At 38.8% G+C, this 23,251-nt stretch overlaps 1 protein-coding gene across 1 annotated transcript in view; it reads left to right on the top strand.

The window, feature by feature from the left end:
• The first annotated feature begins 1,474 nt into the window (after positions 1 to 1,474).
• LOC120714164 (1-phosphatidylinositol 4,5-bisphosphate phosphodiesterase beta-1-like) overlaps positions 1,475 to 23,251 on the top strand; it is a 36,246-nt gene continuing 14,469 nt past the window's right edge. Inside the window, exons 1-16 of the mRNA XM_040000235.1 lie at positions 1,475 to 1,848; positions 6,150 to 6,227; positions 8,313 to 8,381; positions 10,495 to 10,635; positions 10,730 to 10,809; positions 11,117 to 11,170; positions 11,805 to 11,880; positions 12,331 to 12,431; positions 13,863 to 14,026; positions 15,972 to 16,118; positions 17,205 to 17,362; positions 18,438 to 18,520; positions 18,615 to 18,699; positions 18,819 to 18,984; positions 20,254 to 20,309; positions 22,098 to 22,194. Coding sequence (XP_039856169.1) covers positions 1,750 to 1,848; positions 6,150 to 6,227; positions 8,313 to 8,381; positions 10,495 to 10,635; positions 10,730 to 10,809; positions 11,117 to 11,170; positions 11,805 to 11,880; positions 12,331 to 12,431; positions 13,863 to 14,026; positions 15,972 to 16,118; positions 17,205 to 17,362; positions 18,438 to 18,520; positions 18,615 to 18,699; positions 18,819 to 18,984; positions 20,254 to 20,309; positions 22,098 to 22,194 — 1,654 coding nt within the window. The 5' untranslated portion in view covers positions 1,475 to 1,749. The remainder of the gene's footprint in view (positions 1,849 to 6,149; positions 6,228 to 8,312; positions 8,382 to 10,494; positions 10,636 to 10,729; positions 10,810 to 11,116; positions 11,171 to 11,804; positions 11,881 to 12,330; positions 12,432 to 13,862; positions 14,027 to 15,971; positions 16,119 to 17,204; positions 17,363 to 18,437; positions 18,521 to 18,614; positions 18,700 to 18,818; positions 18,985 to 20,253; positions 20,310 to 22,097; positions 22,195 to 23,251) is intronic.

The following is a 23,251-nucleotide window of genomic DNA, read 5'->3' as shown; positions in this document are numbered from 1 at the left end:
TTTTAAAATTCTATAAATCACATTGGAAATGTTTGTTTAAACCGAAGACTACATTTAAAAGATATGCAATTTTTAAATGGGGTGATATGCTTGAACCAAGAATGCAGAGGGGGTGGGTGTATGTGTAGAAAACTGGTGTACACACTAAAATTATAAAGCTCATCTGTAACCCTGTTTTTATCAGATTTATTAAAGCAAAGTGGGAAAAAAACGTTTTACTTTTTCAGTTATGTACAAATTATAATTCTACTTAAGTAGCTAATAGTTCACTCAAAATGACACTTTTCAGAATCCTATTTATGATATTATTGAATTAAAATTAGCAGTTTATTGATGTGTGTATATCTTTAATGTTACAGCTGTTGATGTTTTTAATTAGCTATGTATAGCACTATAGCTTTATCTAAAATGATCCAATGAATCTGAAAAATACCCAAGTAACTACAGCAATACTAATAAGTATGTGCAATTAGTAGCAAGTGCAATAAGTATATTAAGAATATAGTTGAATACATTCAGAAAGCAGCACAATACTAGTACAAGCACTGAAATAAATGTACTCAGTTACATTCCCATTGGTACTGATCTGTGCTCTCATCCAATGTGGACTGTAAGATGAACAGTACTGTACTTCAATGTCTTTGGTGGGGTGGCGCTTTGGGGGGGGGGGAATCATAGCTCGGGAGGGCTGATCCTACTCCTACTCTTTTCTGTTGTGTAAGCCTGAATAAAATTTAAACAGTTGAGTAATCAAACTAACAAAAGAAACCAAAAATTTAAAGCTGGCTGTAAACAAGCTGACTCGTTACCAGCACGTCGCCAAATCTTCAACCAAACCTTGTCTAAGTAAAAGCCTCATGACACAGTATCAGCACCAAACCGGACTGATGTTCAAATCCCTGCACCGTAGCTTCACAGCATGATGGCGAACCTACCCATACGAGCAGAGGCTGTTATAATAGATTAATGCCTTTGGTATAGGAAGCACATAATATAGCTGTTAATATAGTGTGTATTCAAAACTGGCCTCATTTGACTATAATCCTGGTTTGGTTTGATTCACCCTCCTCTAAAACGCCCACTCTCTTTTTCTTTTCTCCCTCTAGCTCTTTATTCTCTCTCTCCTCTTCTTTCTCCCTCCTTCCTCTTCTTCTCTCCTCATTTCTCTCCATCTCTCCCACTCTCTTTCTTTCTTTCTATCTCCCTCGCTCTCCCTGTCGCTCCGGCTCTCCCTCTCTTACCCCTCCCCCATCTGTGGGAAGCTGCCGTTGTGCGCATGTCGCCGATGAGTCAAATTGTGGAGGCAGTGCATGCACACACACATACACACACACACACATATCCTGTCTCCCACGAAGGCATCTGTTTCAGTCTGTCTCTCTGTGAGATGCAGCACCAACAGAGAGAGGGGGAGACAAGAAGAGGGAGGGAGAAAGAAGAGAGGAGGGAAGAATAAGAAAAAAGAGGTGTGAGAACAGAGGCACAGAGCAGAAAGAAAGGAGAAAGAGAAGAAGGGCTCAAATAAAAAAAAATTAAGAGTGAACAAAGATAAAGCAAAGACAAAATACAAAATACAAGACTCTTCTTCAGAAGAGGAGAGGATGCTGCTGCAGCTGAGCATCTATGCCTGACTTCTGAGGAGTTCTCAGCTCGGACATGACTGACATGCAGCATTCCTGCATCTGAGCATCTCTAGTCCGTGCATGTGTGTGAGAGAGAGAAAGTGAGGGTTAATGTGTGTGTGAAGCCATGGCGAGTGCTCAGCCGGGGGTCCACGCGTTGAAACTCCAACCTCCTTCCGTCTCTCACACGCTGAGGAACGGAAGCAACTTCATTAAATGGGATGAGGTAAGGACTGATTTTCCTCAAGCACAAGCAAATAGTTTTATTTAATTCTACTACTTGAAAAAAAATAAGGAGGCTGAGAAAACAGTCAAAGAATTGAAACTAGCTGAATTAATGTGGAGCGTGAGAAATTGAGGAGGAAGAGGAGGAAATGTGCCATGTTGTCAGATGTGTTTACTATTCATTTGCTGATTGAGCTTTGGCAGTAAGTACCTGTGGATCTTACCAGTGAGGCAGATAGTGTGTGTGTGTGTATGTAGGTGTGTGTCTGAAATGTGTTTCTGATCAGTCTTCTATTGGCACCTGTTGGCATCCACCAGTATTCATGTACTGTGTGTGTGTATAAAGCCCACACATACTTACTCCTGTGCCCTTCATGAGCACAGTCAAACACAAGGTATTTGCAGAGCTGTGTGTGTTCCTCTGTGTGCATGTGTGTGTGTTGGTATGCTGAAGTACAGAGCGCTGACAATGAGGAGGAAAAGAAAATGCTGTCCGGTTGCCATGGTAACTGACATGGTTACCAGCACCTAAACAGATCAGGTGTGTGTGTGTGTGTTTATTATCACTGCCTTGAGCTTTATGATGTCATGGATCATACTTATGGAGAAGTACTTAAGAACTAATCCAATGCAGAGCTGAATCCATTCACAATAGCTTAAACGAGTGTGTGTGTGTGTGTGTGTGTGTGTGTGTGTGTGTGTGTGTGTGTGCGTGTGTGCGTGTGTGTGTGTGTGTGTGTGTGTTTTGATATTTGAATCTCTCCAACATGTAGAGCCGGGCTTTATGAAAAATAGAATCAGTTGCTATGGCAACAGGTGACAACCAGGGAGCTAGTTAACCAGCTTCTGAGCTTCTTCTTCTTCTGGTTTTTCTTCTTCCAAATGTAGGCTGTGTTAACACTTTCAAGAAAACAAAAATCCTGCAAAAGAATGTGAAGAACTTTATAAGTACGGACATCTAATGTTTAGAGGACTGAGCTCAAGCTGGTTCCTGTACCTTCTGAGAAATAGGGATGGAGTAAAAAGTCCTTCCAAGGGTTAAATATGTGCCCTTTTCAATAGCTATATTAATTATAGCATAGCAGGTAAGAGGTATAGCTTTGCCAGATTTTATTGAATAGTATTATGAAACAGTTTGTGTACGATCAAGAAAACAAAGAGAAAAAGAAGTACCATAGAAATATAGTGTTGCCGAGGTTAGCAATTGTGCCACATGAAAAGCAGATGCTGATGTGTGACAGACAAACCGTCTTAGTAAGAGTCTTAGTAAGAGTTTTAATGCTAGTCATTTTCCATGCATGCAAACAATTAATTATTTAAATTATTGTGTACCCCTGTATATAATTTTGCACCATTAAATTAAGGTGCAACATTCTGAGCTGGGACTAAAGACAAGTTATAATGATAGAACTGACGAGGATACCTTTCTTCTCTCCCTGTGACATCTGGAATAGTCCAGCTTAAATCTTAAATCAATAAATTCCATTATTCTCACTCACAATTCACAGCTTTTTACGTATGAGGAGAACATATGTTCTTTTCTAAAGATTCTGAAGAAATATGGGAAATTTTAGAATTCAGTGACTAATTTAGTGTTGGTTCAGTTACTGTATTTGGTTACTCTAAAAGGTGATAATAGTTGGTTTATTAGGTGGTATTCCTTCCTTGTGGTGGACTTTTGGCCACTAGTGCATGTTCCAGGCTCTTTTTTGCATTTGTATCCCTAAAATATATTTCATACCTTTTCATATTGTTTAATTTTTTTTGTCCATTATTCAGTGGTTAATAGACAGATTTTTTAAATCTGGTTCTGTTTTATTGTGATTTTTCTGTGCTTGTAAGTTTGTTCAGCAATGCACTTGTGATGTATTGACTGAATGACAATAAAGGAATCCGAATTGGTCATCAGTGCCCTTAGCTTCTGTTGGTATTGATTTCAGCTGCTTTCCTCAAAGAGGGGATTAGTTTATTTCAGTAGCCTATACCCTTTTACTTTGCTAACGGATATTTTGCCTGTCATGGCTACAAGCTGCCAAACTACATTAACCTTTCCAGTTGTCCCTGGGGCATCATTTCAGGCGGGTGTATGGGTCGATTATACACAAGTTAGCCCACATGTCCTTTTTTCAATAGTATGAGCTACTTTTTTCAAGTGGGTGTGTTTTACCTATACTCTTTTCCTAACCCTAACCATGTACTGGTTTTCTGGCAGTGTATAGTATATAGCAGCAGCCCAATTAACCTATGTGCCAGGCATTTTTTATGGTTTTCATTTAACTAATACCTAAATAGATCTCTGTTCCTGTTAATAATTTTTACACATTAACAAAACAGTTTGAGCAGTTTTGTAGAAGTACAAAACTGATATCCATTCACAGTAACTGAGTCCAGAACCTTGTTAGGCTAAAGCCTTCACTACTGTGTGCAGCTGTGAAAGATGCAAAAGATTCATGCTGGAAGTGGGAAACTGTCACTGTTTCACACCTCCCTGTTCTTGTTCTGCACACAGATAATACAGCTGTTGGGTTTGAGCATCAAATCAATTAAGGTTTAGCTTATAAGAAGGTGGACAGCACTATATTAATTAGATGTAACATTAAATTGTATTGGAACATCTTATTCCTGTGCCTCAGACAAGATTGTTTTCAAGTCCGTGTCAAGGTACCAACAACAAAGGACACATTACGCATAGCACGGAGGCATCCAGTAAAATGTAGCATTACAAGCCCCGGGATGAGAAGGCACTGGCATGCCATAGTCTTTGTTTGTGTGTGCCCTTTTAGGAAGATTCAGTGTGCTAGGACAATGAGAACAAAAGATTTGAAAGTGGAGAAAAATCGGTCCAATCCGTGCTGGTACGGAATAGGAAGAAGCAAAGCCGGTGAGCTAGTTTAAGCAGATGAGTTGAGCTGCACGGTATCATGCTTCACTCTGCTCAGATCATACATTAATGACATGCAGTTTGGTGGTTTATTTAAGCAGCAAAGTTTCCCATCTCTCTCATTTCTGACATGTTGATATTTATAACTCGAGAGGTCAAAAGCAGCCAATGTTACAACTATAATCTTTAACAGCATTAGTCAACTTAACAATATTATTATTATTTTATTATACAATAATCCTTTAGTAGCCTTCATTATTTCATTGAATCTCCTATTACTGAACCAGCAGAAATGTTGGATTCAATTTAACATATACTGTCAATATGATATGATGTCTAAAACCTTTTGGTTGAATTGTCTTGTTGTAACTATAACTATAAGTCACAGCTCCCCGGTTACAAAAGCTGCAGGTTAATCAACTTTATAAAGAAGTCTTAAGTTTGCTTCACCAACTTTGCAAAAATGACAAATTTCAGCTTTAATTTTTTGATGCTATGCTGTCTTCTTCTGGCGTCACTGGCATGTTTGTGTTGTTCGATATTTAGACTTTTTTTGCTGTTATTATTGATTTTGTACAGCTTAAGTTGCTTTATTTTTGATTATTAACTTATTTTTGATCTGTCACATTAAATCTTTTGAACCTTTTTGTTTGATTCATGGCAACTGAAACTGTTAAAAGATTCCATCAGTACCTGTAATAAAGTCACTCCAATCCTATCTCTGTTTTGCAGAAAAGCAACTGAAACCACTCTGATTAAACTTTTATTAGATTCAAAGCTTTACATAGTCAAAAATCTTTGCACTCCCTTGAAGCATATTCAATTCGGCTGCGAGCTTCAAAACATCAGTTTATCAAATAATTTGGGGGATTCAAACTGCTTAACCCCATATAAAAAATACTTAGTAAGTATTATTTTTGTCCATTCAATACCAGATATTTACACCAGGCTTCAAGGTGCTTTTATTTTTAACCAGTAATTAGCCACAGAAACCGGTCCTCTGAGACACCTGCTGTGTATAAAATGCTATGACTTTTCAAACAGCAAAACATCAGAAGAGCTGCTCTGTCTGAATCCACCTGGAGCCAATTAGGAACTGTCATGGTGGGTTAATATGGATAGATAGTTAGTGTTATGACAGCTGAAAAGAACTTCTGTAACATGAAAATGAAATCGCTTAGTGTTCCCTGGTTAAAAGAGGTCACACTGTAGTGAGTAGTAAAATAAGATTCTGGACACTTACAGTATGAATTATTATCACTTCATGCCACCACAGACAAGTGTATTCTTACACAATTTTCTCACCCTACCAAGTAGAAAGTAGAACATTTTTATGAGTGCATTAGCTACGTAAATGATTTTTCGCTTGAGTTTTTATGATGTTTTACGGTTATTTTCATTCTCTCCACCTGTCTCCCTAGGATTTGTCCACTGTCACTCCAGTGACTCTGCATGTGGATCCACATGGATTTTACCTCTACTGGACCGACCAAACCAAGGTTAAGCACAAAAATCAACTGTCTTAGATATAATTCTCTTAGACTGGCTGTAGATATTAAATGATGAGGAACAAATTAAGCTTGATACCTCAAAAAGTGACATTAATTGATTTGGTGACTCATCAATATTCAGTATTTCAGTCATTAAAACTGGAACTTTTTTCAGACTAGATTCTGAATCAAAGATTCAATTCAATTCAATTCAATTCAATTTTATTTATATAGCGCCAAATCACAACAAAAGTCGCCTCAAGGCGCTTCATAGATACAGAGAAAAACCCAACAATCATATGACCCCCTATGAGCAAGCACTTTGGCGACAGTGGAAAGGAAAAACTCCCTTTTAACAGGAAGAAACCTCCGGCAGAACCAGGCTCAGGGAGGGGCGGGGCCATCTGCTGCGACCGGTTGGGGTGAGAGAAGGAAGACAGGATAAAAGACATGCTGTGGAAGATAGACAGAGGTTAATAACAGATATGATTCAATGCAGAGAGGTCTATTAATACATAGTGAGTGAGAAAGGTGACGGGTAATGTTTCATTACCTTCTTATTTTATGCACATTTGACTAAATTAATTTGCTAATGAAGATTGTTTTTTTAAATTAATTTTCCATTTTAAGTTTGATTAAATGTTGTCTGAATCATTTTTTCTGCACCTGTGAAGCAATTTTATTTTTTTTTTTATACACAAAATTATAACCAATACAGTCTAGCTGTTAGTCTGATCTGTTTTTGCTATGCTATGTTATGTTTTGCTATAAGATGCTAAATATCTTGCTTCCACATAGTCTTGTCTGTGACCTTTATCTACTACAGAAACTGCATACATATTTACTACATTCAGGTTCACTGTGCTAACAATAACCAGTTATGTTTTTGGAATGCAGAGAAAAAGACATACTAAATGCTGCAGTTGGAGATCATAGCAGAGCCAAAATGATTCCCACCATGTGTAATGATTTTACAGTTTTCTTACCTTTGAAATGGTTGCTTTGAAGTTTGTGACCACTCACAGCCAGTTCCTGTCTTCAAATGATAGTTACACTGACTTGGTCAGATATCAGTCTGAGTTAGCTTACAGTTAAATAGCAACAGGTTGGTAATTACATGCAAACTTTTTGTGATAATATGATGATTTATTGTGATAAAGCAGTGAAAATAGCAACTCTGTTGCCATCTACATACAGAGAAATTTGCATTACACAGAAAAGTACAGTAAATACTTACATTCAAAGTCAGTCAAATCAGAACCACATAGATTTGAAACAAATATTAATAAAGGCCTCCACAAATAATGAGGTAGTTGCTGCAAGATGGTGATTTAACTGCAGAATGGCATAAACACTCAGCATTCCAGCTTTTATTTCAGGATATAACCAGAATACAGCTAGTTTGTCAACCAGCTGAGTCGAGTCAGCTGCTGCAAAGACATGAACAGCAGACAAGTTGCACTCAGCAGCACAGACTGATTCAGATTGGTTGCAACACATTGGCAAACTGTCAGTGTTCATAAATTAGACATCAATTACTTGCAAAGCCTCCCCAACCTGTTTGAGAGTGAGTCAGTCTGAGTTGGACCGTGATTATTTGGAGACAGATTGCCTCCCATCAGGTGACTTGTGCAATCGCCTTGCGATCATAAGTGGCCACCCAGATGTTCAAAAGCCCAGAGGTTAGCTTTGTCACCTGAAAGTATGAAAATACATGAGAAGCACAAACTGTGTGCTATTCAGGAATTAGCTGTTTTTATTTTTTACAGACAATTCCAAGAATGTTGGAATTTTTTTTTTTTTTTTTTTTTAGCTTTGTTAATCAAGAGGCTTGCCAATGTTAAGGTTATGTATTCATATACAAGAACTGTAGAGATACAATGTATAGTCAAAGGCTGGGTGGATACCTTTAAAAGGTATGAAAAAAGCAAGCATATAAGACAGCATACCATTGCACACACATACATACATGCACACTTTCTTTCCAGGTCGGCTTAAATCCTTAACAGGAAACAGCAGGAGGCCTTTAGCTCCCAGATAACAGCTGACTGTGTGTGTGTGTGTGTGCTCTATGTGTGGGTGTGTTTTCATTAGGACACAGAGCTGTTGGACCTGACCCTGGTAAAAGATGTCAGAACAGGCAGAAGCACGAAAACACCCAAGGTACTGTCATCTCTCTGCTTATATTCACCTCTACTTGACCCTGCACGTGTGAAATGTATGCTGTGTCCTTCCTGCATTGCAATTTTCAATCCTCCTACTGCATCTCTGTAGCCAGTGACCTCTCACCTAACAGTTGCTCCTCTTATGCAGCAGAATGTGATGTTTTATTCATGAAATCTTTAATATTTGACTCAACGTTTGCATTACTTTTTGTAGCTGACATTACGGCATTCGTGCTTTAATAATAAGTTGATCTTTTTTATTGCCTCTTTTTTCTTTCTGTACTACCATGAAATACTTTAGATTTTATTTCTGTTACCTACTATCGTTTATGTTATATTTATTGCTTTGCTTCCTACTTCAATAGAAGACTTGTGCTTTGCTTTCATAAATAGCAAAGCATCTGATGTATTTTGTTCGAGGGCAGCCATAATATTTGCCTGACTGGGTTTCTTAATGATTTTAATCCTTGATTGTTACTGTGACTGCCTCATAAGTCTCTAATAATCTCCTCCCTCTGGTCCTCCTCTACCCCTGCTTTTACTTTGTCATCCTGAAAATGATGTGCCACCATGTGAGGAGGGAATTTAATGGAATAATCACAAGATTGAACATTAAACCAAAGCAACAAAAGGAAAACGCAAAAACATTTAACAAACCGAACCCCTGGAAAACCTTTTTTTAAAAATCAGTGATTTCACATCTTTCCTCAATAAGTACGCAAAAGGAGACGTGGCTGGTGTGCCATCACCTCGTGGCATACACACACTGGGCAGATCACCTGCCATCAGGGCTAAGAGACAGACAACTATTCACAATTACTTTGAAGCCTACAGGCAATGTTGAAAGAAAAAACGTCAGGTCAAAAAACTATTTACAACAGATAAACAGTATCTGAAAGTATTGTCCTTAAGAAATTAAAACAAAAATGTAGAAGACTTGACACCTGACAGTTGATTGGTTCCCCAAAGTCTCATAGAAATAGTATTAATTGAAGGGTGGCTGTCAAGAAAAAACCAAAGAAAGGAACCAGGAGAAAAGTCTGAGATGTGCCAAATTACACAAACCAAATTTGAAATGTCTGTGAAGGTTCTCAGTCACCCAGGTCATGGTAGTCTAAGGAGCTTGGAAAGAAAAGTGTCTGGACTTCTTTAAGTTTCCTTGAAGACGTTTCACCTCTCATCAGAGAAGCTTCTTCAGTTCTAAGAGTAACTGGTGGAGAGTCCCAGATTTTAAGCCCTATGGGAGTTTCCCCAAGAGGATCATGGAACCAGTGGAGAATCCATCATGTCCTGGGACTGCATTTCAGTCACAAACCAGACAGTAGCATCTAAAAAGCATCTGGCAGCAGTGTTCACAAACACACTTTCAGTCTTAGACAGAAAAACATACAACGTAACACTATCAGTAAGATGGCATATAGTAGGAATGGCCTCTCCAGAGCCTCAACATTATTGAAACACCGTGTATCATCTTGACTGGAAAAAGAGGAATCTCCCTCAAGAAGCCCGGAGAACTATTCCTGAAGACTACTTGAAAGCTTGCCTAGGAGAATTCAGGCTGTGCTGAAGAATAGAGGTTGCTGTGTATACCCAGTGTTGGCTTTCAGCCTTGTTAGAATTGTACAGACTCTGATTTTCCCTTATATACTGTATTTCCATATATATTTGCACAAGTTTCAATGAGTCGCTGTGCCTATTTCCCATTTTACTAGAAAATAAAAAAATAAGTGGAAACTCAAGACTTGCATGAGCGATGATGAGACCCTCTTCAGTCAGAAAAACTGGAGAAAATGTGAAGCCCCTCTTGAGGAAGGTGACAAACATTAAATTATTATTTTTTCCTTACTTTCCACAAAAACATCTTTCTCTGTTTGATCGCCTGATTTACTATCCGGTTCAGCCTGCACTCTCTTTACACATATAACACACTGTATGTTGCAAACAACATGTCACACTGGGTAAAAATAGATGCAAATAAACTGCCTCAAATGGTCTCAGCCGTCCCCGCATCCCTCCAGGTCCCCTCACTTTCATCCGTCTCCTCTCTACAGTGCATGCCTCCCTCGTGGCTCTGATTCCACTGACAGCTTTCGCTCCATGTCATCCAATAGGAGGCTAAGCTGCGGGAGCTGCTCGATGTGGGAAATCTGGTTGGTAGGCTGGAGAACCGCATGGTTACCGTGGTTACGGCTTCAGACCTTGTAAACGTCAACCAGCTTAACTTCATCGCTTCGCAGGAGGACGAAGCCAAGGTGCTGAGCTCATTAAAGCGACCGTGACCATGACTAATTGCGATGATAATGATGATGCAGTGTGTGACTGTTTTTGTGTTTCGTTTTTTTGTAGGTGTGGTGTGAGGAACTGTTTTCTCTGTCTTCCAACCTGCTGAGCCACAATCTCAACAGAGACCAGAGTCTGCTGAAAGCGTGAGTACGCACACATTCATCACTGCACGCACTTGTTTGTTTTATTAAACAGTATATGGCTTAAAGGGAAGCACAGATGTGGATTTGTGGAGTTTGGAGGTTAATAAAAAAAAATACTGAGTCTTTTGTGATAAACTTAATCATCCCTGCTGCTTCCTGACACCTTTTTGAAACCTATTTTCTGCACATCTTTTAATCTTAATGGTTTTACAAAATGCTTCATTCACACACACCATTGACCCATTTGCCCGACCACTTTTGCTACTTCACCCTTTGAAACTGACACCCTCTAATTTTTCTGCTTCAGGTACATCAAGTTAACTCTTCAGCCGAATGCAGAGGGGAGAATTCCTGTCAAGAAGTGAGTTCCCGATGATTATTAGGTCCCCAAGCCTCACTCAGTGGTTTTACCCAAGCATTCGCTTTGAGGCACATGTTACAGTATATGGTTGGGAACGTGAGGAATTAGCCTGAAGAAATCTTCAGAGACACGCACAAACTTTAACTTTGCTCTTTCCTGTCCCTTGCTTCCAAAAATAAACTTAATTCCATGTGCACTTGGGGAAGCAAAAACAGGGACAGGATTCATGAAGGTGCTTAATTCAGCACTGACCTGGTAATCAACCACTGCCAGAGCATGAGATGGATAATACAGTTATGACAGGAAGCTGTATTTTAGAAGCAAACTGAGAGCCGAATTAAGGTCAGCTGATATCTAAGAAGCCGAGGGAGTAGAGTTTTAAGAAAGCCCGCACGGTTTGACAGTTTGCACAGTCGAAGCTTTGGGCTCGAGTGAAGAGGGTGAGATTTGCCAAAGTGAAATTGCGTACACGGGGAATAGTTGCATTTCAAGAACCGTTATGGAGGATTAGCACCGTAAATGTCGGCCCATTAGTTGGAGAGAAGAATACGTAGAGGTTCTTACGGAAAGTAAAAAAAATGAGTTTTGGGTTGGTGGAATGATCATAATATTGTTGCACCACTGTCTGTTTCAGTATTGTTCGGCTGTTTTCATCGGACAGAAAAAGAGTCGAGAATGCCCTGGAGAGCTGCAAACTGCCCTATGGACGGGTAAATACTTCAGTTAGTTTGGATTATTATAGGTGGCAGGGAATGAAAGACACACATGAAAAGCTGTTCTCTTTTCATGGATAACTACATATTAGACTCACAAAGTATTTTGTTTTTTTCTCTCTTTTTCTCTTTATTCTTTCTTCTCAGTTTTCTGTTTGCTGTTGAAGCTTTTGTCTGTTGGTTTTGTCCAGAATGACTCATAGTGCATGGATGGGTGAAATAAGCTCAGATATCTGGGTCATCAAGTTTTCAAGCAGCCACTTCCAATTCAAAACAAAGTCGTGTTGATTTTACATGAATCACACATTGAATATTCCTGTGAGCACAGAAAGATTGTTTTTGAAGAAGACATGTTGGAGGAAAAGTTGCATTTTAAAAAGGGTTTTGAACTATATTTTGCAGTTGGCATTATCAATAATTAATGCCCATGTTCTTTGTATTTGACAGGGTGACAGCATCAAACTGGAAGACTTAACACTTGAAGTTTACCGGAACTTCTTGGACAGTCTGTGCCCTCGTCCTGAGCTTGGGAACATCTTCAAACTGCAGTAAGTAAACAGAAAATAACTTGAGCTGGAGCTCTTGCTGCAGCTACTGACCTCTACTCTGCTAAAAGATGTATTAAAGATGAAGAAGCTACTCTACAAAATGAAAAGCTGTTATTTGCTTTAGGCCAATTTTTTTGATATCAGAAAAATCGTGATTCATCGTCTGTCCCACTTGTACAGACAGACAGGGATTGAACAAACTGGTTGATCTTTAGCTTTGCAGCAGTAATCATATTCTTAAAACTAATCTATCCCCTCTTCCAACGATGTTATGCAACTGGACCAGTTTGTTAGAAGTAATTAGCTTTCTGAAGCCCATCTAAATCCTGATCCTGGAGGTTTTTTTTATGTAATTGTGTCCCTAGAACCAGAAAGGTGTCTAAATCTAAATCTATTTGTATTAATTTCTTGAACAACAAGACAATACGTCACAATTTCTTTTTATTTCAAGTTGATATGCAGTTGGAAATATATGACCTCATTAAGACCAGTCAACAACCCCCTGGCGACCACTGATCACTAGGGAAAAAAATGTCTATTAGACAAAATAGACATTCTACCTTTTTCTCTCTGAGCTGCAGTGAAACTGCAAACATCTATGCAAACTACTTGTAGCCTAGTAATGACCACAGCAATCACAAGGAGCTTTTCAGTGCTTCATCATATACCTCTTTACTACCAGTTTGTTATGCACGAGACTGTCAGGAACCTCCAGCAACCACTCGCTTACTAGTCACAGAATACACACCTTTCCCGCATGACTGGTGGTTGCTAGATAAGTGCCAACAGGTCTCTAGGTCTGTGTGACTGAGACCTGAACCACTGTGAGATGGGCCCAATCTGAAATTTCACATCGTATCTTCACACTTAGAATGACAACTTGATATTTAAAAAAAATGAAGCGTATCATCTAGTTGTTCTCAAATATTATCACAGGGCATTTCTGCATCGAAGAAACTGGAATCAATAAAGGATGATAATAATAAAAGAATTTAAATGTTTAGCTATAATTTTTGTAGTACTTGTACTACACTTGTACTTGTAGTAGTAATTCTCTGTATCTGGGGTTTTTTTCTAGCATTGGAAAGCAGTAGATAAATCTGTACAATGTGAAAACTGGCAGATTTATGCAGCATACCACTTGTACATTTGTTCTAGTGGTTTCTCATCACACATGAAAACATGTTGACGTATTCCAGTTTCTACAAACGTTCTAAACCCTTGCAAATTGATTTAACTTAATTGATTTAATCAATTGATGAAACCAATACAATAGCACTCTTCCCATTTTAAAAACTGTTTTTCAAGAGTATGAGGTTAAGCAGCACTCCGGCAGTGGTTCCACAAAAATACACAAACAGCATACAAATTTCTGAGAAGGTTTATCTTCTAATGCTCTCACTTTCAACCTGACTCTTCTCTGCTCTGCAGAGGAGCCAATGATAGGATGCTGTCAGTCGATCAGATGACAGAGTTCATCAACAATAAGCAAAGAGACCCAAGGCTCAATGAAATCCTCTACCCACCTCTTCGTCCTGCACAGACGCACACTGCGATGGAGAGGTATCAACATGACCAGGCACAACTGAAGCAAGGTACACACTTAGACAAGCAGATTTTGCTGGAGGTTTTATGTGTTTGTTTGTTGTTGTTGTTTTTTTTTTTACTTTAACCTCCTAGGACCTGGCGTCCACATATGTGGACATCACATTTTGAGTTATTTAGACCAAAATACTCAATTTTGCTCTACAAGGGCCTGATATCCACTTACGAGGACATTATACTGCTGCTGTTCTATCAAAATTTTAAACAAATATCCTCATATGTGGCTCTTATTTTTCATAAAAACAAAAATAAGGTAAAAAAAAAATCTAGTAATTCTTTCTTTTTACATTCATCGGGCCCCAATATGCTCAAATATGAAAGAGAAATTAAAAATGCATGCTGTGGAAGAATTCGGGTCTTAGGAGGTTAAAAATAAAATCCCACACAAGTTGATCCAAAAATACCTTTCTAACCCACCTATATACTTACTCTGTAATTTGTGTAGATCCTACTAGAAGAAATTTAGGTGTCTACTTTGCATCAAACATAAACTACAGATTTTTTTTCACCCATAAGATAACAGTGCTGCTATCTAAGAAATAAAATGATTATGTTCATATTATATTATATTTTCCTTATCAGAAATTAAAAATTCCTTATAGAGGAGGGTTGAGAAATTAAAAAGGAAAAACCTGAAACTTTATTCTAGGATGGTGACAAGTCACTAAAGGGTTTAATGAGTATGACAATGATGCTATGACGCTAACATTTAGCACACACACACACACACACACACACATTCTTACAGAAGTTCACACATATACATACAATGCCTTGTCTTAGAACCATGTGAGCGCGGCTTTGTTCTGATGTTTTTTTGTGTGAACTGTCTCTCAATAAAAAGGCAGCAAGGGAGGTCAGATGTGAGGTCATTTTCGTGGTGGACACAGGCCTCCCTTGCGCAAGTGAATGATCGATCGACTGTCTTGTTTTCTTCATGATGAATAAGTCTCTAGAATTAGCGGGGCTTGTGGAAACACAGACCCAACAATCACCAAATGACAGGATGTTTTATAGAAAAATGGCGTTCATTCCCAAGGTCCCAAAGGTGCTCTACTGGTCTGAAATCTGGTGACCGTGGAGGCCACTTGATTACAGTAAACTCATTGTCTTGTTGGCGAAACCAGTTTGAGATGATTAGAGCTTTGTGAGCTATCAGAAGATGGACACATTGTGGTCATAAAGGGACGGACATGTTCAGCAACAAAACTCATCTGGCATTTAAATGTTGATAACTTAGTAGTAACGGGATCAAAGTGTGCCAAGAAAATATCCCACATGCAATTACACCACCGACAGCAGCTGTTGATACAAAGCAAGATGATTCCATCTTTTAATGTGTTTTTTTTCCAAACCCAATCATCGGAATATTACAGTAGAAATTGAGACTTCCCAGACCTGGCAAAGTTTTTCCAATATTCTGTTGTCCACTTTTGGTGAGCCTGTATGAACTGTAGCATCCTTTCCTGTTTTTTAGATGTGGTGTGGTTTTCTGTTGCAGTAGCCAATGTGCTTCAAGGTTCAACATGTTGTGCATTCAGAGATGTACCGTAGTTGTATCGAGCTGTTATTTGAGTTCTGCTGTTTTCCTTTCAGCTCAAAGCAGTCTGGTCATTCTCCTTTGACCTCTGGCATGTACAAAGCATTTTTTTTCATAGAGGGCTGACGCTCACTGGCTATTTTCTCCTTTTCTGTCTGTAAATACTAGAGATGGTTGTGTGGGAAAAAAGAGTAGCAGCTTCTGAAATACCAGCCTGTGTGCCACCAAACTCTACGGCACTTTCAAATTCACTTTCCCAACTTCATTAGATTGTCTTGATCATGCCTAAATGAAGTAAGAGTCAAAGTGACCAGTTTTTATTGTCCTGAACTGATTTTTGTTGGAATAGGGTTCTCACTTTTTGTCTTTTGTGTTTGTGTGAACAATATTTTTAGGCAAGATCTCCCTCCAGGCGTTCTCCAGTTATCTGTCTAGTGATGAGAATGGAGTCATTCCACCAGAAAAGCTGGATCAGTCTGAAGACATGAGCTTCCCGATATCTCACTATTTCATCAACTCATCGCATAATACCTACCTGACAGGTACGCATGCACAAGTCCTAAAAGCTCAGCAATAAATCCATTACTTTCCATCACCGGTCTGATCCAAATACATTCTCTTTGATAGGCATTGGCAACTTCTTGGGAGAGAACAAATGAGTTGATTTAAATGTGTGAGCGTGAAGAAAATAAAATATTTGTCTGTTCAATTAACAACTGATGCAAACAGGAGAAAAGGTGAATTACCAAACTTTTTTATTAGTTGCGACTCAAATACGTCCAAAGTCTTCTTCAAGTTGACAGTTTAATTCTGCCAACAAAGCAGAGTATCGGGGGAACACACAGCTCTACTAAGAGAGCCATTATAGTTTTTCAGAGTGACACTGAGCTAAACAACATCCCAGAAAAATACCTCTGCTAAACAAAAAGTATGCATTTGCAGCAACAAAAGCACTTTAATGGCATGTAAATGAGCCAAATGCAGATCTCATCCAGATTTTTCCAAATAGGCTGAGCATTAATGAAGACATAAAGGATATGGGACACAAAGCGACTTAACACGCACATAACATTTTTCAGTTTCATCAAAATTATGCACAGACCTGAGGCCTGTTGCACCTGAGTCTAAAACGAGATGGCCTAAAAAGAGAGCTTGGAATCGTGGCCTGGTGGGATTCAAGTGTCTCCTGCTTCTTCTGCTTCTATAAGCATGCAAACTCCCTGCTTGTCCAACAGTTAGAAAAAATATTTGACGGAACTGGTTATCTATTACACAAGGAGACAAGGTGTGACACTAATAATCCATGCATTATTTCACATCTTGGCTTATGTGACTATTCATACGATAAATGGACGAACAACCTTCGGGATCACATCCTAAGGGGCAATCCTGCTATGTTTTAAATACCTGGGACTCTTCATGAGTTGTTTTAGAACCAAAGAAGACTCTTGGTTGAGAGATGAAACATTCTAACAAAGCAAAAAGAAGTAATTTCCTTCTTTTCAAGTCCTCAAGTCTACCATGACCTCAGTGACTGAGAGCCTACACAGACTTACTTCCAGGAAGTAGCTTTGTATTTAAATCTATAGCCTTGTTTTGCATCATTTGTTCTTGTCCTTGTGTTTCAGCGGGCCAGCTGGCCGGGAGCTCCTCAGTAGAAATGTACAGGCAAGTTCTGTTGGCCGGGTGCCGCTGTGTGGAATTGGATGTGTGGAAAGGACGGACTGCTGAGGAGGAACCTGTCATCACTCATGGATTCACCATGACTTCAGAAATCTCCTTTAAGGTGTGTCTAAGTGGGAATTAAATCATGCAAGTTAAGAGTGCACATTTAGGAAGCCATTTAAGCAAATGTTTGGTACAATTTTGTGTTTTCTCTCCAGAAGGTTCGTCTTAATCCTCTTGGTTGTTTGCTCTATATGCTCTTCTTTTCTCTCTTTGCTTCCCAGTCACCCAAAGCGGTCATAGCAGATGGCTGCCCCTCCCTCAAGCAGTTTCTGCTGGACATCTTCCTGTTTAAAGGATTTTTTTTTTCTCCACACTCTCGCCAAGCATTTGCTCATAGGGCAGTTATTGTTTTTTTTTTTTGTGTATAATGTTGTAACGTGTACAATAATTGTCTTGGTGCTGTTGAAATATAAATAGATTTGGATTAAACCTTCTGAATTTGATTGCTCACATTGTTTTTGTGGCTGAATGAAAATGCCAAGCCATCTGCAATGATTCTGGACTGTTTAAGAGCTAATTGCAACCTCTTAGTCATCTGGCTTAGATCTTCTGCTTGTTAAAGAGGCCAACTTGTGTTTGTTTTGAATGGTCCTGATTGCTAGAATACATAAAATGTGTCAACCATTAACTTTTAAAAGCAGGCTAAAAACATTCATTTTCTCTGAGGGATTGTTGTACTTTTGGTGTGCATGATTATCATGGCCCTAAGAATTCACAATAACTATAGCATTGCAGACACCCCATATTTTATTCACAATACTACATAGAAAACATGTCAAATGAAACTGACAAAATGTACTATTGTAAGAAGAGGCAGAATCATGTCTCAATAAAGTGGTAATCTGCACGTCCAGACCATTGCTGGACTTTTGTCTCACATAGGATTCTAGATGTTCAACAGTCCTGACTCTGTAATTTTTGTTGCATGATGTGCCAAATGATTTCAGCCGTTCACGGTCTGGACTGTGGGATGGCCAGTTTAACAGGGCTCTTCTACTACGAAGCCATGCTGTTGTAATAGATGCATTACACTATCTTACTTAAATATGTAAGGTCTTCCCTAAAAAACCTGCCTTGAGTTTCTGAATATCTGCAAGCCACTTTGCAATGTGTTTTTGTCTTTCATTTTCTAGGAGGTGATTGAAGCTATTGCAGAATGCGCCTTCAAGACCTCACCCTTCCCTGTGATCCTGTCTTTTGAAAACCACGTGGACTCGTGAGAATCTCATTATTTATGTTTTTTAATATCCTGATTGAATCATAAGATCTTTTTGTTTATATCTGTAATTTTCCATTTACCCATCTATCAGGTTGAAGCAGCAGGCTAAAATGGCTGAATACTGTCGATCCATTTTTGGAGAAGCTCTTCTGATTGACCCTCTGGACAAATACCCTGTAAGAAATACTGACACGTGAAAGTGTTCAAAGTGTCTATTTTGTGATCAGACTGCAGTTTAAATTAATTTCTCTCTTTTCTGTCTTTTTTTTTTCTCTTCTATTGTGTGTATTTGCAGCTGGAGCCAGGTGTCCCTCTGCCCAGTCCTCAGGAGCTGATGGGCAAAATTCTCATCAAGAACAAGAAATCCCACAAACCTTCCAATAACACAGACACAAAGAGACTGACGGACCAACCTGCCAATCAGAGCAATGAACCAGTGTCTCCTAGCAACAACACAGGAGGTAAGACACAAAGACAAAAGGACTTTTTTTCAGCCCAGAAATCCAAGTGAAATGTATTCAACTGCGACAACCTTTGTATAAAAAATACGACAGACAGTAAATTCTTCTGTGGTTTCAACAGCTGCACGGGGCTGGAGAAATGTTAAAAACCCAGGCATATTCCGGCTGTAACTTAAGGGCATCAGATGTCCAAAAAACGCTTTCACTGTGTGTCTTTCAAAGTGTTTTCACATTCAGCAGGCGTATGTCCTCACAAACATGAGTCATCGGGTAATCAGCATCATTGGAAAAAAGGCGCAGTGGCTGGAGCTTCAGCACTGTCCCTGAGAAATTTGTTTTAAAGACCCAGGAAAAATAATGTGATTACTGCCCCAAATCATTTTGTAGTGTTTAGTTTTCTGAAAGGTCACTATCAGAGGACAGCACATTTCTTTAAACCACAATTTCCATCATGACTTTTTGTAAAATCCTTTGGCCCAAAGTATTATCTACTCCACCTCATCAGGGATGCTTAATGAGCAGGACATCCCAGATGAGGTCTGAAGCTCTTTTCAGCAATTAAATAGCAGAGCAGAGGGAAATAAGGGAGCCTTATTGACATGTTTGACATGCAGATTCTGAAAACAGGACAGCAATTGAGAGCACAACCGTGAATGAAGATCAGACCAGCATCTTTACTGAAGTCCATGCTCATACAGTGGCTGTGACCCTTTAGACAATGACTGCCTGAGTGGGCTGAATAATCAGCACCAGAGAAGTTAAAGCACAGGGCTGTTTAAACTCCTTCCACTATCTGCTTGGTTTGTATTCTGCTCTTTGGTGCACAAATTTGCCTTTGTCATGTGTTTCTCAGATGCTGTGCATGATTATCTATTATTAGTTTATTTGTGCACAGATTTTATTGTACAGCTCAGGAGAAAATCTGTTGTCCTTGCTCTCAGGCATATGCTAAATTGCTACCAAACAGTCATGTTAATGGATAATTCCTGGATGATTATATCAATCACACCTGATTAGCAGTTCACAGGCTAAGTTTCCTCCAGTGAATACTTTTATCAGTCTCTAGCTCTTTTCACCAGCTTTAGGACACATCTCATTAAACTGAAGTATTTATGTGAGGGTATTTTATTTGCATTCTGCTTTTCAAGCAGAATGCAAATCCTTTTCTTGTGTCAGCTGAATAACTGTGTTATTCTGGCCGTTTATATCTGAAAAAAAAAAAAAGACAAAGAGATGAAGAGATGATGAAGACTTGTTTAATTTTAACAGAGATGGAAGCTGAGAGTGAGGAAGATGATGATGATGAAGATGATGATGGTAAAAAGGTCAGTGGTGACATCGAACAGAGCTGACAGAGGGTCACCCTCACTGCTGTCACCATTCGTTAATGTTTACAAGTGCTGTTTATTTTCATGGTTTTGCTGTTTATTCTTTAAGCCATTGTCATTGTTAATCTTGTTCTGAACCCTGAATATTGTTGTTGTTGTGGGTTGTTGTGAACACTTGCTTTTTTTTTCTTTTCTTTTTTTTTTGCTGTTGCTTGTGCTTTATTTTTGCTGTTGTCTCTCCAGTGGTTCTTGTGGTTTATTCCGTATCTGTACCATTCGTGCATTTTCCTCTGTTTTCGCAGTTTTTGTTAATAAGGTGACTGCACTTATGTAGCATTACTTTACTATCATTTTATCTGACTGGGGGTTATACAGTGTGTCTGATACCAGGATGTTGGTTTTGCTAGAGCATCATACCAATGTTGCTCCCACAAAATCACTGCAGTTGACCAGCCATTGTATTGTGATATCATAGTGCAACTGAAGTTGCTTCAGCCTGCCCACAATTTCTGCATATCTGCAAGCCCCTTTGCAACCCACTTTCATCCCAGACAGATTCATATCTGTTAGTGCTGCTCTCTCAGCCTTTATTCTTTCTGTGTATCTGCATTAAATTATAACAAAGTACAGCACAGAGGAAATAGATTTAGGAAAACATCCTGCTTTCCAGTAAAATAAACCATTTAACGGCATTAAATATGTACTTAAAAGCCTTTTTAATTGTGCTTTCTTCCAAGCTTTGGCATCACAAAAAAGTTTTGTTGCAGTAATTATTAATTTTTATAGAAGATGAGATCGTGCTGTGCACACACAGCACCTCACTGCAAAAGAAAATACAAAATCACCTGTTTGATATTGTTTTAGTACCCCTAATGTACCCTTTAGTACCATTAATGAGGAGCTTTGACACCTCTATATATGTTATAGATTATAACATATATCTAAATATATGCATCTAAATATACTTTGTTCTACCTCTATCTTTGCTACTGGGGAATTTATTGCACTGCATGTATCAAAAGCTAATGTAGCCTTGAGCAAAGGTGATCAGCTGGCTTCAGAGGTCTGGTAAGCTCCCTTCTTTCTAACTTTTAAACTCGCTGTCTTGAGTGAAATCACCTAAGGCCATTTATCATATTTTATGCAACTCTGTTTAGAGCCACCAGAGGTTTTATATAACGTGTGTGTTTTTCACTTTGTTTTAAACTACTCCCCAGGAGCTGTAAACAGTCTTTGATATGCGTTTGATGTCAGAGTTCCCCTTTAAGTTTCAGATGATGCTGAATGTAAATGAATAAAAGTAGAAGAGACATAATGTGGCAAGAGATATCAAACAGACCAGACAAGTACGTTAGGTGTTGAGACAGAAAGACAGAATTCATTACACAGACGAGAGTGAAAGGTTGAAACAAATAAAAAAGCACAACAAAAAGTAGCAGGATAATAAACAACAAATGAAATGAAATGAAAAGCAGGTCGGACATAGAGTGTGTGCACAAGTGTTTGTGTATTTGTGTTTAAAAAGTCGATGGATTTCATTTTGCTGTATATTTTTATTGTTGTGTTGGTATTAGTGTTTGCTGTCAGATTCTGTTGCTGCTGCCATTCTTTTTGTTACTAAGTGCTGTGCAGAGAAATGCAGGACTGCAAACAATGAAAATGTCTGCTTCAAATGACAGCTGCTGTTCCCTCCAGATGTTATGGAAAAAGATGTATCTCATCTCATTGAAACTATGCTTTGGATGTGTGACGCTTATACTTTATTCCTTCTGTCGTTTATTGCAGGGCTCAGCTGAGCGGGAAGCAGTGGCAACAGAGGAAATGTCAACTCTGGTTAACTACGTCCAGCCTACCAAGTTCAACTCCTTCGAAGCCTCCAAGAGTAAGAAAAGCTCAGTATAGATATGTTATTTTGTAGTGATATCCACTGTAAGTCAATATAAATGATATAATGCATAAGTTTGGCCTTCACTGTGTTCACGAAATAGGGTGTGAGATTAACTGAGAGAGATTTTTTTTAATTAAAATTGTTATCTAAAGTAAAGTCAGGTGACAAATGAAAGGAAAACTCAACACAAAGTGACTTAATCGGTTTTAATAGATGATAATGTGTGAAGAGGGGATCAGGTCAATGTTTTACACACAGCAGGAGCTATTCAGGGCCAAATGTGTTTTGACTGCTGGAATTCAACCTAAGTAGAGCTTTCAATAGGCAGGTCACATGATCCCAGCCCATAGTTACCTGCACTATGCTCATGTTGTGAGTTTGGCATAGGGAGCTAGTAAATTGAAAACCCCTAAATATCTGATCCAACTGGGTTGTAGATCTGTGTTTTTACGTTCAAAAGACATGTCTAGAAAATTTCAGGGTTGGGATGAATCTTTCAAGTCTCTGAAACTCTACTGGAAGAATGGAACAACATAATTCCCAGAAGATAGATCCTCATTTTGTGTTTAGGCGATGGTGGTGGAGAGAGTTGTGTAAATCAGGATTCACTGTCCCATGTTGTTGTTTATGCGTGTGGGTCTGTGGCTGTGCAGAGAGAGTGATTGTGGGAATTCTTCCTTCTCTTCTCTTTGTCTGTCTCCTCTTTTCATTCTTTCTATTTTATCTCTTCTCTTTTCTCGCCTCCCTGAGCTGGGTTCTGCCACAGGTTTCTTCCTGTTAAAAAGGACTTTTTCCCTCCCACTGTTGCCAGGTGCTTGCTCACAGGGGGCCATCTAATTGTAGGCTTTTCTTGTAGATACTGATGTTTTTCTTTACAATATAAAATGTAACTGCTGTGTGAATAAAACTGAGCTACCAGTGCGTAGCTTGATGTCAGTAATAAAACACATGGATGAATCTGTTGAAAACAGTCCTTCAAAGGGAGAAAAACATTGCCATAATATAATATAAAAACTTTTTTAAAAAATCAAACAAAACTTCTTTCTCTCAG

This window comes from Simochromis diagramma, unplaced genomic scaffold (genome assembly GCF_900408965.1).
Source record: "Simochromis diagramma unplaced genomic scaffold, fSimDia1.1 OVJJ01000596.1, whole genome shotgun sequence".
Classification (NCBI taxonomy): Eukaryota; Metazoa; Chordata; class Actinopteri; order Cichliformes; family Cichlidae; genus Simochromis; species Simochromis diagramma.
Note: the sequence above shows the minus strand (reverse complement) of the source record. Positions and strands in the feature narration are given on the sequence as shown.